The sequence below is a fragment of the Paroedura picta genome, chromosome 15 (assembly GCF_049243985.1).
Source record: "Paroedura picta isolate Pp20150507F chromosome 15, Ppicta_v3.0, whole genome shotgun sequence".
Taxonomy (NCBI): domain Eukaryota; kingdom Metazoa; phylum Chordata; class Lepidosauria; order Squamata; family Gekkonidae; genus Paroedura; species Paroedura picta.
Genome location: NC_135383.1, coordinates 29,520,890 through 29,535,446, shown reverse-complemented (window position 1 = coordinate 29,535,446; position 14,557 = coordinate 29,520,890). Strand labels below are relative to the sequence as shown.

The 14,557-nt window shown below is 41.9% G+C and overlaps 1 protein-coding gene across 5 annotated transcripts in view; it reads left to right on the top strand.

The window, feature by feature from the left end:
• NF1 (neurofibromin 1) overlaps nt 1-14,557 on the top strand; it is a 365,186-nt gene that overhangs the window by 214,319 nt on the left and 136,310 nt on the right. For all 5 annotated transcript variants that reach the window (XM_077311869.1, XM_077311867.1, XM_077311868.1 and 2 more), the window contains 2 exons: nt 10,680-10,826; nt 11,920-12,030. In XM_077311869.1, the coding sequence (XP_077167984.1) occupies nt 10,680-10,826; nt 11,920-12,030 (258 nt within the window). The remainder of the gene's footprint in view (nt 1-10,679; nt 10,827-11,919; nt 12,031-14,557) is intronic.

Here is a 14,557-nt window from a genome sequence, read left to right as displayed (position 1 = left end):
GGTTGCTGAAACTCTGCTTTGAATCTAGATATTATTATTTTTATTTATTTATTTATTTATTTATTTATTTATTTATTTATTTATTTATTTATTTATTTATTTATTTATTTATTTATTTATTTATTTATTTATTTATTTATTACGGTCATTGACCAGCATCAAAGTATCTACAGAAAAACAAAGTATCTACAGACATACATTATTACAGCGTTTTAACAGGACATTCAGCATCAGGGAGTTGACAAAGGCACAAAACATGAATACAGCATTTTGACAGTCAGGTCATTCAGCATCAACAATAGCCAAAGATTTCCACACTCTGCTGGCAGTATAGCAAAACTTTGCCACCATGTAAGAGACAGAATTATCTTTATCTGCAAGCAAGATGTTAATTAGATGATCATCTGTAAGTCCAGGAAACCTTGATAGCAAGGGCAAGATTAAACAGCTTCTGGCAACCTTATAAAAGTCACAGTATAATATAATGTGGGCAATTGATTCAATTACACCTGAATTGCAAGGGCATAATCGGTCCTCTATGGGCACACGCTGCAGTCTTCCACTTAGCAGTGCTGATGGAAATGCATTGAACCGGGCCCTCGAAAAAGCCCATCGAAATTTAGTAAAGGTGATATATGTTAGATATGGTGCAGTAGAAAATCCCTCCCAGGACTTTAGTAACCTATATGGGCTTGGGAGTAGGGCCATCTCATTTTGTAGCTCAATATCCATAAGTCGTTGATAGACTAGATGTTTTGCTTGTCTGTGCCCCGTTTCTAATAGATGATCAGGGGCTAAGCCAATTTTAAGAAGTTTGTTAATTATTTCTATACACCAAGTGGGATTGAAGCTAGATAGTAATTGGTTATACTCTAACCATTGAATTTCTACTCCTTCTTTCTTTATTATTTGCATATCCTTAAACTTGCCAGTTTTTAATATTAAGTCTTTGTACTGGAGACAATTCAGCCTTTTCTGTTGAGCTTTGCCAAAATATGCTTCAACTAGTAATCAAGCCCGCTGCAGCTAAATGCAGTGGGCGCTAGGGACTCACTGTGGGTGGGGGCTCCCTCGGTGGCGTTCTTCCTGCGGCGGCGGCGGTCCGATGGGGCGGTGGCTGCCCTGGGCGGCGTTCTTCAGCGGTGGTGGCCCGACGCAGGGAGCCCCCGGCAGCCGCGCTTCGCCCTGGGCGGCGTTCTTCAGCGGCGGCGGCCTGACGCGGCGAGAGGCGCATCGCGCCTCTCGCTGCGTCAGGCCGCCAGGCAGGGAGCCCCCGGCAGCCGCGCGCCTAAGCTAATATTCTAGCTTCTTGTTTTGAGTATATTTGTCTGATAAGTTCCAGAAAGGTGCCACCACAATCGGTTGCTTTCAACAGAAAGTCCCAACTGACATTATCAAAAGCTTTCTCTGCATCCAGGAATATAAATGCAGCCTGCAACTTTTCTTTACGCACATAGTCTGCCACATTCAAGACAAATCGTATGTTATTTTTCATTAGCCTTCTTGGCATAAATCCAGTTTGGTCTTGATGTACAATGTCTCCAATACATTTTTTCAGTCTTTTTGCTAAGATTTTTGCCAGAATTTTATAGTCCACGTTTAACAGAGAGATTGGTCTGTACGAATTGGGTGAGTTCATGTCTCCTCCTACTTTATGAATGAGTGTTATTGAGGCCTGTTGCCATGATTTTGGAAGAGATTTTTCAGGATTATCTATAACCTCATTCAATAGTTGGAGTAAATGAGGGGAAACAACATGGCTCATCTTCTTATAATATATTGCACTTAGTCCATCTGGCCCTGGGGCTTTTTGGGCTTTTATTGCCTTTATGGCATCATTTATTTCTTGCATTGTGATTCTTTCATTTAGAATTTTCCTGTGATGATCTATGAATCTGCTCATTGATATTTTTTGGCAAAATATTCCAGGATCTATATTTTGTTCCTTTTTTATATATATGTTCTGAAAAAATTGGGTGAGACATGAATGAATTTCTGCTTCGTTATTATAGTCCAAGCCTTCGTGTGTTAGCTTTATGATACTGTGCTTCTGATAGCTCTTCCGCAGTCTTTGGGCTAGCCATCTTCCAGGTTTATCTGCCCATTCAAAAAAATTTTGTTTGAGATAGTCAAGTTTCTTCCTCATTTCTTCCACCTCTGTTGTCTCTCTGTATTCTTAATAATTTTATTTGTTTTGCTAGTCCTCTTATTTGATGTTCTTGGTGTTGCCTTTCTGTCTGTTGTAGTTTTTCTTTTATTTCACTCAGAGTCTTTTCCTTTCTTTTTCTTATTGTGGTGTTCAATCGCAAAAATATGCCCCTCATATATGCTTTGCTGGTGCCCAACACCGTGGCCAGTGAAATATCTGGAGTGGCCTTTAGCTGGAAAAACTCTTGTAGATTTGCTTCACAGATTTGCTGTACTTTTGGATCCTCCAAAAGATAGTTATTCATTTTCCACCTTCTCATTCCGATTCTTTTCACACATAACTCTATTTGTAATGGGTTGTGGTCTGCAAAGGTGTTTGGTAATATCTCTGAAGTTCTCAATTTGTATAACATTTGTTTTGATGCCCAGCATTGGTCCAATCTTGAGTAAGCATTATGTCTGTTTGAATAGAATGTATAGAATCAGAATACCTTTATTGGCATAAAATTGCAAAGCATAAAATGAAAATTTTCAAACAGTTTCAGATGTAAAATCTATCGTAAAAGATTTTCATTTAAAATTGCCAGTAAAAACTTTGCTACTTTTATAATAGTTGCTCTGTCCCTCACATTTAATATCATTTTAATACAGTGTTTCTCATTAACACAGCTGAATTTCAATTTCTTCAGATGATTAGCTAACGGGCGACAAAATATTTCAAACTTAGGACACACCAGAAGTATATGGTGCAACGTGTCAGGGACACTACATCCATGTAAACAGTATCTCTCCTGAGGAGGGATCTTCAAAAATCTACCTTGGGTGACATTTGAAGGAAAGATGTTTAAGCGAGCTACTAGAAATGCTCTTCTTAACTGGTGTGTTTCCAAAATTTGGAGATACATGGGCATGGATTTGTAAGATAACGGAATTTCCCAGAAGCGGGGAGAACATACACTGTTGTTAGAGGAGCCCAGAATCTGTGTATCCTGATCTTCTAGTCTCTGTGATATTAACTTTAGTATCGTCCTTTCGTCTTGCATGCTAAGGGATGAGATGTCCAGACCCACAATAGAATGTATATTGGCGCGATTTTGGATGATGTTCTCTCCAGACGTCTACTAACGCCAGATGTTTGAAATTAGATCTGGCAGAGGGTGGGAATGTTGAGCCTATTTTCCTTGAAGATTTGTCCCAATATGGATCTTGGACTGCATTAAAGTCTCCGATTATAATTACCTCATTTTCAAGTGAATCCAAATTGGATTTTAAAAAATCCCTGTAAAATATCTCTTTAGCGTTATTTGGCATGTATAGATTCACCAAAACAAAATTTTGGCCATCGGGAAGCTTGATCTTTAAGATGGAAAAGCGTCCGTCTGGGTCCTCGGATATGGTCTTCTTGTTTATATTGGGGTTTACAATATAAGTCACCACCCCTCTTTTCTTTTCCTTTGCTGATCCAATACATTCTTTTCCTAAACTTTTGTTTTTCAATACATTTTGATGTCTTTGTGCAATATGGGTTTCTTGTAGGCATATTATATCACATTTTAATTTCCTTAATTGATTGAAAACTTTCGATTTTTTATTCGGTTAATTTAATCCATTAACATTGACTGAGACTATCTTTAAGGACTCCATTTTTACTTTTTGGGTCTGGCACCTTTTCCTGCTACTCCCTTGTGCTCTTGTTGACTTGACTGTTTTCTCTGTTCTTCTGCCAACGCGGAACCTTCAGCTAGGGTATCCGCTAATTCTTGTGCTTGTTGCAGTGTTTTTATGATCCTTCTTCCTGTTGGTAAAAGAACTTCCAATGCGAATGGAATCTTCCAGAAGTATCTAATATTTTGTCCAATCAAAATTTGCCATAAGAAGTGAAATTGTGCCCTTTTTTGTAGTATCTCTGGTGGTAAATGTTGAAAGATCTTAACTTCTTGGTCTTCAAGAGTGAATGGATCTTCTCTGTGCTTTCCTTGGAGTGTGTTCTTTACTGACTTAGATTCAAAGCCAACAAGAATATCTCTTGGCTGGTTATTTCTCTTCGCTGCTCTAGAGTTTACTCTGTATGTTTTCTCAGTTTTCACCTCTTCCACCAAGTAAGCTTCAATTGCCTCAGTAAGTTCTTTCTTTAAATCTTCCTTGCCAAATGATTCCAGGGCCCCTCTGATCTTCACATTCCTACTTCTCACTTCTGACTGCAGAACTTTAAACTTGTCATCTGCTCCTGCTCTCCAGCCTTCCAGTTTTTCAAATTTGTCATTGTGCTCTTTTAGTTGTTTTATGTTTCCATCTACAAGTGTTTTTATTCCGTCTATTCTGTCTGAGAGTTCTTTCTTGGAATCTTGTATTTCTTTGGAAAGTTCTTTGGATTGTTCTTTAAGTTGTTGTTTAAGCGCTTCTTCTGTATATGCTTTTAGTTCCTTGCTTTGTTTCTCCAGGAGGCGGGCTTTTTCCCCCATATCTATGCTTTCTTCTTCTGAGATTTCCTCCAACTCTTCTTGATCTAGTTGTTATGACTTCAATCTTTCTGATTCTTTTTCTTTTTCCTTAATTTTTTTTTGTTCTGGCAGCTGTTGACATATCCTTTCGTCTCCAAAAAGCTGCCATGTCGACCTTTAGTTTCTTTTTTGGTGATCTGTCAGCTTTAGGGATTTGTCTATCTTTTTTTCCAGACATACATCGAATACAGATTGTGTTAGTCGGCAATTGGTTATATCACCTGGTATGTGTCACTTTTATAGTTCTGTTATTACAAAACACTATTATATCAGCATATATTACGATATACCCAATATGCTTTATAGCCAAGTTAAAAAAGGAAAGTAATATCGGTATTCTACCCTCCAATCGTTTAGTGCCTCCTTGATGTTCCAACTTTGCTTCGGTTCTTCATCCCTTTTTTGTCTGCAGCATTACAACTTGTCCCCCTCTACTCAAGTGATTTCGGCAATAGATGGAGGGCTTATCCAGGTTATCTGCACCTGCACCTTAGCATGTCAGGTGACCGGTCTCTGTGCTTTAATTGATATCTTAGAATTTGGCAGATGTTCTCCCCTCAGTTCACAGCGTTCATTTGCAGTAAATCATAGTGGAGGGTTAAAGCAGATTCTTTAAGAAAGAAAGAAAAGTCCAAGATAGAATATGGTGGTCGTCCTCTTGACCCGAAACGCTGAGAGCCTGTAATCCGGGGAGATAAACTCCCTAAAGGATTGGAGATGGCCCCAAAAGTTCCCTAGGATTTCCTGGGTAGAAAGGTGAGGTGGAGCTTGCGTACCCCTCCTCTTTTCTGCCAATTGCTTCCACAATTGGCCCCTGTCAGGCTTCAGTGATTGCACTGCAATCTTCTCAGGACGACATCTTGGCCACGGTGTCCTGAAAAAGCTTTTCTTGTTAATAAAAGCAAAGAAAGATTTACGCGATCTGAAGAGAAGCCCAGCCCTCAGGTCTTCTCTTTTGGATCGGCTCCCTCAAATCCAAACTGACCCTCAACCCCTGAAAACTTCAGAGGCCAAAAATGATGTAGTAATTCAAGCTGAAACCCGGCAAGAACACTGTCAGTTAGTCCTTCCTCTGATAGTAATGTGGAAATTATACCTGAGGTCTTGGGCCCGTGAGAGGAGACTGCACCACTTCCTGACAGGTTAGGCATGCTCCTTCAAGAATTCAGATTAAATCTTCAGATGTGTACTTTGCATTGTGAAGACCAACTTTGGATTCTTTTTGAAAGCCCTGCAAGTTCATTTCTGAACAACCAGGACAAAGCTTTTTGCCCATTCAGTGGTACTGCTCCAGTGTCTATACAATTATGAACAATGGATCTTCATGCCATTGGTCAGTTTCCGTTTAATTTCTGTGAAAAGAACTCTTGCATCATTTTATGGTTGGGGGTCACCACAACATGAGGAACTGCATTAAAGGGTAGCGGCATTAGGAAGGTTGAGAACCACTGGTCTAGACCCACCATTCATTCTGACAGTTCGCTTCCTCTTATTTCTATCTCTTGTACAGACTCTACATCCCAGCCTAAACCAAATGACAAAGCCCCTTGTGATTGGACAGGAAATGCGGATTTATTTATTCATATTTATTCATTTATTAGACTTTTATCCCACCACTCCCAGACGAAACATTAAACCCATAAAGTACAGTATAAAACAGATAAAACAACACAGATGGCGATCACATGATCCCTTATTAGGCCCTTAGTCTCCAATCATCATTGCGTTCCGTCCCAGTGTTATTCGCCGTTTGATTTCATGGCTGCATCCACCACCTTGATTGAGCCAAGAAAGGTGAAATCATCAATAAACTCAATGTTCTTGTTGTCAATTGTGACTTCGGTGCTACTACCAGTAGTTGTCATGATCTTGGTCTTTTTGATATTTTATTAGATGTTCACATTATCATAAATCGCTACCTTTCACCTACTGGTAAAAAAGCTGCCCTAGCAGATCATGGCTACGTTTATCCAGTTTCCTATGTCATCTTGAACAGAAATTTTCTGTTTCGATCTTGATTATGGGTGACTAGAACACAAGACCAGTGATTACAACCTCTGCTGCGCCTTGTTCTAAACACTGAAGAAGTTCTTTCTGATAGCATCTCAGTCAATTGTTTCCTCAGTGGATGCCTGTGTAAATAAATTGGCCAAATTCATGGTAGACTTTTGCATCATGGCAAATAGAACAAACCTGAATGGACTTTGTAAAATGACTGTCCTGGCAACTACATGTTCAACTCTAACCACAGGTCAGGTGTTATTGATTAAGCCATAATATCTTCCAACGTTAGTCAAATTTGATAATTTTGAGATTGGAAATTGTTAAGAAAGTGATCATCAACCCCTTTTCTTGAGGCTAAAAAGTTGCCCCAGTGTCCTCTATATCAGCAGTTCCTTTCATCTACAAAAATGGCCGACAAACTTTTTTGCTCTGCAAGATGGTCCATGAAAAGATGCAGCTAGCAAATTCTCCGATAGCACTTCATCATCATTATGCTCGTAATATCCTTGACAGTCTCAATTTGTTCAGCAGCATCCTTACGGGAGAATCCTCTCCATCCTAAATCCACCAAGTCATGGTTCGATGCAGAGTGTTGGCAGGCCAAGAGACAGCTCCATTCGGTTTACGCGGAATGGAGGACAACTGTTGTCACTAAATTTTTTTGCAGTTGATGTGGACAGTGTATCCCTCTGGCTATCCAGTTATACTGTACAAAACCCCTGCTTCTTCTATGCTATGGCATTGCCATTTGAGGTCCAGAAAGTATTGCCTAGATAGCAAAGCTCCGGTTATCATTTCTGCACCATCTTCTTGAAGTTCCCAGCTGTGTTTCTGACTCAGTGCTATATCTTGAAATCCAAAACACATCAGTTCTTGAAAAAGACCTGTGCCTTTCATAAACATAAGTGCCCACCTGTCAATTCTTCCTTTCTCTTCCAGGATTCTGGTCCACAAGATGACTCTCGTCATGTCTCTGAGTTTTTTAAAGCCCATCCTGTGTAACAGACACATCAAACTATGAACTTCCTTGGCCCCCCATCTAATAAGGAATTCTGGGAGGACATGGGCACTCCCATCCAGGGTCCCCACCTCCTTCACTTCATCCACAGCTCTTGCCTGTTGGTCAGTATTAAGTCGAGTACGGCCAAGCCTCTCATAGGTTCTTCCACCATTGGATGAATGAAATTGTCAGCCAGGCAGGTCAGAAAGTTGCCCAACTCTGGGTGCTTAGCAGAGCTTGTTTCCCAGTGCACATCAGGGAAGTATAAATCACCTGTAATTACAAGGTCCTGTTGCCTCCTCTAATGTGCCTAGACCATCGCCCTGAACCCTGTCTGCATCCTGTCTGTAGTATCTTTAATCTTTGCCTCTGTCAGGCAACACACCTGTCGAACATGAGAGTCAGGCCACATGCCATTCCGTGCCCCTCAGCGAGAGTCACCGATGAACAACACTTTTGTTTTCCTTCTAATGCCATTTCCTCTTGTCCTTTTTCACTCCATCTTTGAATTTGTTTTGGTTCTTCCTCTACCCTTGATGCTCTGTAAGGGCTTGAAATTCATTCTTGAGCTTCATTGGCTCCAAGTGCCATCTTGCCCAATATCTTCATGATCATGTTGCAGCAGTAAAGGGAGACTCCATACGGAAGACAACCCCCCCCCCATTCTCCTTTGGACTGTTTTCTTCCTTCATAAGCAGGTTTGCACTGCTCCCATCACTGAAATCCTCTTCTTCCTTAATTCCATGCAATGTTCTAATCCTCTCCTCTAGGCCCCTAATCTTCTCCTCTAAAAGCCCAACCAATTTACAGTTCTGACAAGTGTAGTCCATCCTGTCTTCAGGGAGGATAACAAACATGGCACACTCCTTGCAGGTGACTGGATGTGGGCCTTGAGTATCCAAAAATAGATTCCTTGACTCTAGAATATTTATCTTCATGATAAAGTATTTGGGTGATCCCCAGGCAAAGAGCCACAGGACAAGAGCCCTTCTGGCAGGGAGGTGCTTTTAAGCTAACAGGAACACAGCCTAATACAGAATAGGGCATGTAATCCGTCTGTTGCTCACCACCCCCAGCACACAGTTACTCTGTCTGGCACAGACAAAAACTCTTAACAATACTTAACACAAAGCAAATTCTAGCAGGTTACAAAACACCCACTCCACCACAAATGCTGTCCTCCATCTTGCACACATGTGCCCTTGCAGTACACCCCCCCCCCGAGCTGCCTCTGTTAGAGGAGACAAAAGAAGAAGGGGTCAAAAGCTCCTCACCGTGCTACAACCCTCCATGTTCTCCTTGCCTTCTCCCCAGCTGCTCAGCTCTATGCACTCTCCTTTCTACTACAAACAGAGGTGAAAAGCATATGGAAAACCATAGCTTACATAGCTAGTATAACTCTGGACTAGAAAAGCCAAAATACAAATCTCAGGCAGACCTTGAATGTCCTTAAGCAATTCATTTGGGCTGCAGCTGCCTGATTTACAAAATGAGAATCTGTTTTGATGTCCATTTATAGATAGTCTGGAGGTTGTTCCACCTTTACTGTTGATTCTGTAGCACATTAGACACTACTTAGATTTGCAGCTCTGACTTCAAAGCTCATTATTTCTGTTTGAGTTAAAACAACTGTCAGTTAAAACAATTGTTAAAACAAGTGTCAGGATTGGGAACCACAGGTAGAGTGGCAGTTGATGCTGTTTGACAGCATTTTGGCAGTTTTTTTATTTTGACTTTTGGGTCTCATGTATGTATTTACCATTGGGACCATCAAAATGGTCAGGTTACTGCCTCAACACATAGAAAGCGGAAACTTACATCTTATTTATTCAGCACATTTTTTGTCCGTTTTTCTACCTTTGGGAACTCAAGGCTATGGTCCAGGCAGGGCTAAGTTTGCAGAGCCTCACTGAGGGAGTGTCCATGAGATGGACAAAACACAATTACAAAACCCAGGAAGATGGATTTTACAAGTTCCCTGTAAGGTAGGCTACCACCACCTCTCAGTGGTTTCCTAGGTGCCCAAAACTAAGAGTCATTTTTGGGGTCTATCAGGAACTTACACTGGTGTCTTAACTCAGTCCTGAGCTAGATACAACTGCCTCCCACTTCTTCCTGAAGGTCCACAGTGAGGGGGCCAGGTGCATCTCCTTGAAGATGTGCTTCCATAATTGTGGGGCTTTTTTATTGGGGGGACAGTCAAGAGGGCCTCTCTGTGCAATCTTAATTCTCAAGTAAGTTCTTTGGATCCATTGGTCCCAAGCCATGGAAAGCTTTACAAGGGAGATCTGAAAGTGGAGCCCATTGACTCTGCCCATCAGCACCCCTCAGAAATATAAGGCTGTCATCACAATAGCAGGTGAAACTTAAGGGCACTGACAAGTGGAATACAGAACCAAGCGTGAGCCCGGTGGCTCCTTCAAGACAGGCAAAGGGTGACTGCAAGTGGAAGCCCACACTCTGAAGGAAACTTTGTTGGTCTTAGAGGTGCCCCTGATGGACTCACACTTTGCTCAGACAAGTGGGATGGGAGTTGCCAACTCAAATGTAACATGCTGGGAGGAAAAGTTACTGTGCTAGTCAAGAATGTAAATCAGAACATGAAATGATCCGTCCACGTGTCTGTTTCTCTGCTTATGTGAGTAGGATTGGGAAAAGGAATAGAGCACGTGCGTCCGCTGACGCCCACGTCTCTCCCCCCCCCCCCCCCCGCTGTGCGGCACTGGCTGCGGCAAGAGCGAACGGCCGCTTCACGTGCCGGAGCGCCCAGCCATAGAAAGGAGAGTTTCCATCTGAAGCCAGAAACAGATCTCATCTTGCCCAGAGCAAATAGGGTTTTTGTGTGTTGATTACTGATGACAGCCTGCTGAAATGAAAGAAACAAATCAGCTAAAAGCTCAGCAGGCCTACAGTGTTACATTGTAGTAGTAGTAGTAGTAGTAGTAGTAGTAGTAGGAGGAGGAGGAGGAGGAGGAGGAGGAGGAATTGTATTGGACTTTATTGATTAAAACATGCTTTTCCTACAGAGACCACAAAGCCGTTGGAAGGCGACCCTTTGACAAGATGGCCACTCTGCTGGCATACCTGGGTCCTCCCGAGCACAAGCCTGTGGCAGACACACAGTGGTCCAGTATAAATCTCACCAGCTCCAAATTTGAAGAATTTATGACTCGGTAATGTGCTTGTGAATGCGTGTGTAGCATGATAATGAGGGCAAGGCAGTTCCCACCCCAGCCTGCCTAGAAGCAGAGGAGGGAGGGAGGGAGGGAGGTGGCTTCCTGTCCACGCCAGTCTTCTTGTCCACTTGGTCTGCGGCTGGGGTGGCTGTTCCTGACGTCTTTGCCCTCATTCTTTGGTGTGTTTTCTTCTTCTCCTGCCTTTCATATTTTTATACTCCCTCTACACACTGTTTTTAGACTATTTTATGGCTCTTTCTACTTTCCCTATTCCTCGAAGATACTGGCCGATGCCATTAATGTATCCTTGGAAGAGGCTGCCCCTTGGGAGCCATTGTGAGACTAGGCTTATGCATTCCGCTGTTGAGGAGGAGGCTGAGTCCGTGTCTCTCTTCTCCTGCCCCTTCTTCTAGTCTGAAGGAATGCTGGACATGAACTAGTTTCTAGAATCTCTGCATCTGGTCTTCTCTAGCTGCCACAGTGGCACATGGAGGCTCCCAAAGGGCTTATCTATTTTATACTGTTCATTCTTAATGCCCATTAAGTAAAAGGCTCTTACGTTTCTCTACTGAACAGACTGGAGGGAAGTCATACAAAACTTGGGCCAGTCAAATAACAAGAGGAAAAGACCTGAACAGCTGGCAGAGTCTGCTGCAAGGGACAAGGGATGGGAGAGCAAAGGAATCAGGCCACTCCAACCCATCCACACTTACAAAATAAATTCAAATTATTCTTCCAATTCTGTGTTTTGTAACAGGCCATCATAATGCAATTGTATGAATGTCCACTGCACTACAGGCAAGAGGCAGCCCCCTGGCAGTCACATTCTGCTCCCTACACAGAGGATCAATGGAAAGTGCAGCTGGAATTCTTTATGCCCAATAGAGGAGAGAAGAAAAGGCCTTTTGCCTGCTTGATGCCTTTTTAACCAAAGAGCTCTAAGATATGAACAAGGCTATCAAAGATGAACAAAAGCTCTAAATTCATTTGTGCATCTCTAACACAGAGGCCTATAATTGCCTAAAATCCTGTGGAATGTGTGGAGTGTTATACCCCATAGTCTTTATCATGCTTATGCTTGCATCTTCAGGCATCAGGTACATGAAAAAGAAGAATTCAAGGCGTTGAAAACTCTAAATATTTTCTATCAGGCTGGGACATCTAAAGCTGGGAATCCTATCTTCTACTACATTGCTAGGCGGTAAGATGACTTCATTTTCCATACTCCATTATATTTACTGCTATAAGTAATTAAATTGACTAACACAGCGAATACTTTTGTTTTCTTTGCATTCTGTAAATGTTGGCAAGATGCCTAATGTGTGCAGAAATGTTAGGTATTTCTCATGAGAAGCGAAGTGTCACAAAAGTGCATTCTAAGTTCACAGGGTAGTTGTGTGGAAATAGCTATTTAAGAAGAATTTATTGAAAGGGTTTACAGAAATTCACCGTGCATCATGCAACATGAAATAATAAAGCTTTCTAGTTGGGTGTTCCCAGCTGGCCTCTCTCTTACATTCACCTGAGTTCAGCCAGGCTCTCTGCTTCCTTGCACTCCCTCCAGCTTTTTAGCAACATGTGCACTCCAAGTCCAGATAGCTCTTGCATCAGCTACTTTTACCCTTGTAGTCTAACTGAACAGAAGTTTCTTTGGAGTCAATCAAAATCCCACCTTAGTGGAAAAAGCCAGAATGCGAACCCTCCTGTGCCTCCTTGCCCTCATCCATCACAGGCAATTAACCATATGTCACCTGGCCTTCAGAGGCACCTGAACATAGTGAGAACACCAGATGCTCCACAGCTGGAGGCAATTACACATCTCAGACAACTAGCAGAGCAGGACAGTAATAGAAAGAAGAAGGAGGGCAGATAAGAAGATGAAAGGTGTCTCTACTTCACACTAAGCTTTAAAAGAGTTCTTGTAGGACAGTCTTTTACCCATAATGCTGCTGCTTCTCTGTGTACGCAAGTTCTTTGTGAGCAGAGGTCTTGCATGGGTTAACACAGGCTCCACACAAACAAAGAGTGACCCTTCTGTGTGTCCAGAAGGTTGTGTTTTGTGTTGTTGTTGTTATTATCTTTGCAAGCAGGCTTCTGGCAGTTTACCACGTAAGGTAAAATATTAACATGCTGAGGTATGCATATACACCAAGAACTCAGACTGATTGCTATAAGGATCTTTTTTTGGGGGGGGGGGGCGTTGGCAGTGCTATACATTGTGAGGTCAGAAAGATAGCAAATCTGTGGCAGTATTTGATTAGGGTGAGGTTTATGGGCTGAATATTGTGCTACATTTGCATTTCAGCTTTTCTGGAAAGGTTGTATATTGTTTCGTTGAAATTGCGTAGTACAAATTTTCGTAATCCCAATGTATGCCTGTTTAATGCCTTCTGTCGATTTGTCTTTTCTTGGGAATGTAGTTGATCTTGGTGCCTTTTCTGCCTGGTCTCTGTCCTCTGGAGCCCACATATCTTACTTTAGGCATGCATTTCATGGTGCTCATTTTAGGTTTGAGAGGCTGGACCACCGTTGTTTGGGCCCTGTGGAGATGCTACCATATAGGCCATGAAGTCAGGAAGGCAGCCGATCTGGCACCTGATAGCTATAGCAGGTGTCCCTTTCTTCTGAATCTCATGCATGTGCATAACTCTAATTTAGGAAGGAATGTGGCAGTTCTTTTGTGCAGAGATCTTTTGTGCCATCCCCTTCTAATTCAGCTGCATGGCTTTTGCTTTGTCTTCTTGGCCAAACGCTATAGTTTTACATGTCAGAATGAAGAGAAGGGTGAAGGTTCGAGAGGAAGCAAATGAACAGTGGCAGAAGCCACAGTGCCCTAGATCAGGTCCATAACCATGGAGAGCAAAGCAGAACTTTAAGGGGCACCAGCAATATTCAATATGAGTTTTGTGAGTCAGAGCTCAATTGTTCAGATAGTTGGAAAGGAAATCATTTTGAGAACACTAACATGGAAAATGAAAGAATTGGTGGAAAGAAGGAGTTGAGACACAGATATGGTGTAAATCCTGTCAGAAGACTTTCAAGTGTAATTATATGTAGAAGGAATTGAAATGGAATTAGAACAAGTTTAGAATCCAATGGTACCTTTAAGATCAGCAAGTTTTATTCATGGTATGAACTTTTGTGTGCTGGCAGTCTTCCTCGGATACAATATCATGAAAAGGAAGTAATCAGTTCATACTTATAGGAAAGTGTGAGGGCAAATTAACATACTGCACAATGAAAATGGTTGACAAGATTCCAGAGATAAATAGGCAAAAACAGCAATTTAGATTTGTTTGTGTTCACTTGAGACTGAATTGCATGGCTAACATCTCAGGCCAGATGAATTGCTTACAAGGGTACTAAAAGAACTAGCAAATGTCATCTCTGAACCTCTGTCAATCATTTTTTACACTTCTTGGAGAACAGGTGACCTGCCAGATGATTGGATATGGGCAAATGTTGTCCCCATCTTCAAGAACAGGAAAAAGGAGGATCTGGGTAACTATTGACCCGTCAGCCTGGCAAAATTTTGGAAGAAATAATCAATCACACGATCCTTGAGCAGCTGGACCTGAGAGCTGTGATTTCTAAGACTCAGCAGGGGTTTCACAAGAACAAGTCATGTCAGACCAATCCTATCTTTTTTCCCGAGAAAGTGACTACCTTGCTGCATCAGGGGAATGCTGTGGACATAGTTTATCTGGATTTCAGTAAAGCTTTTGATA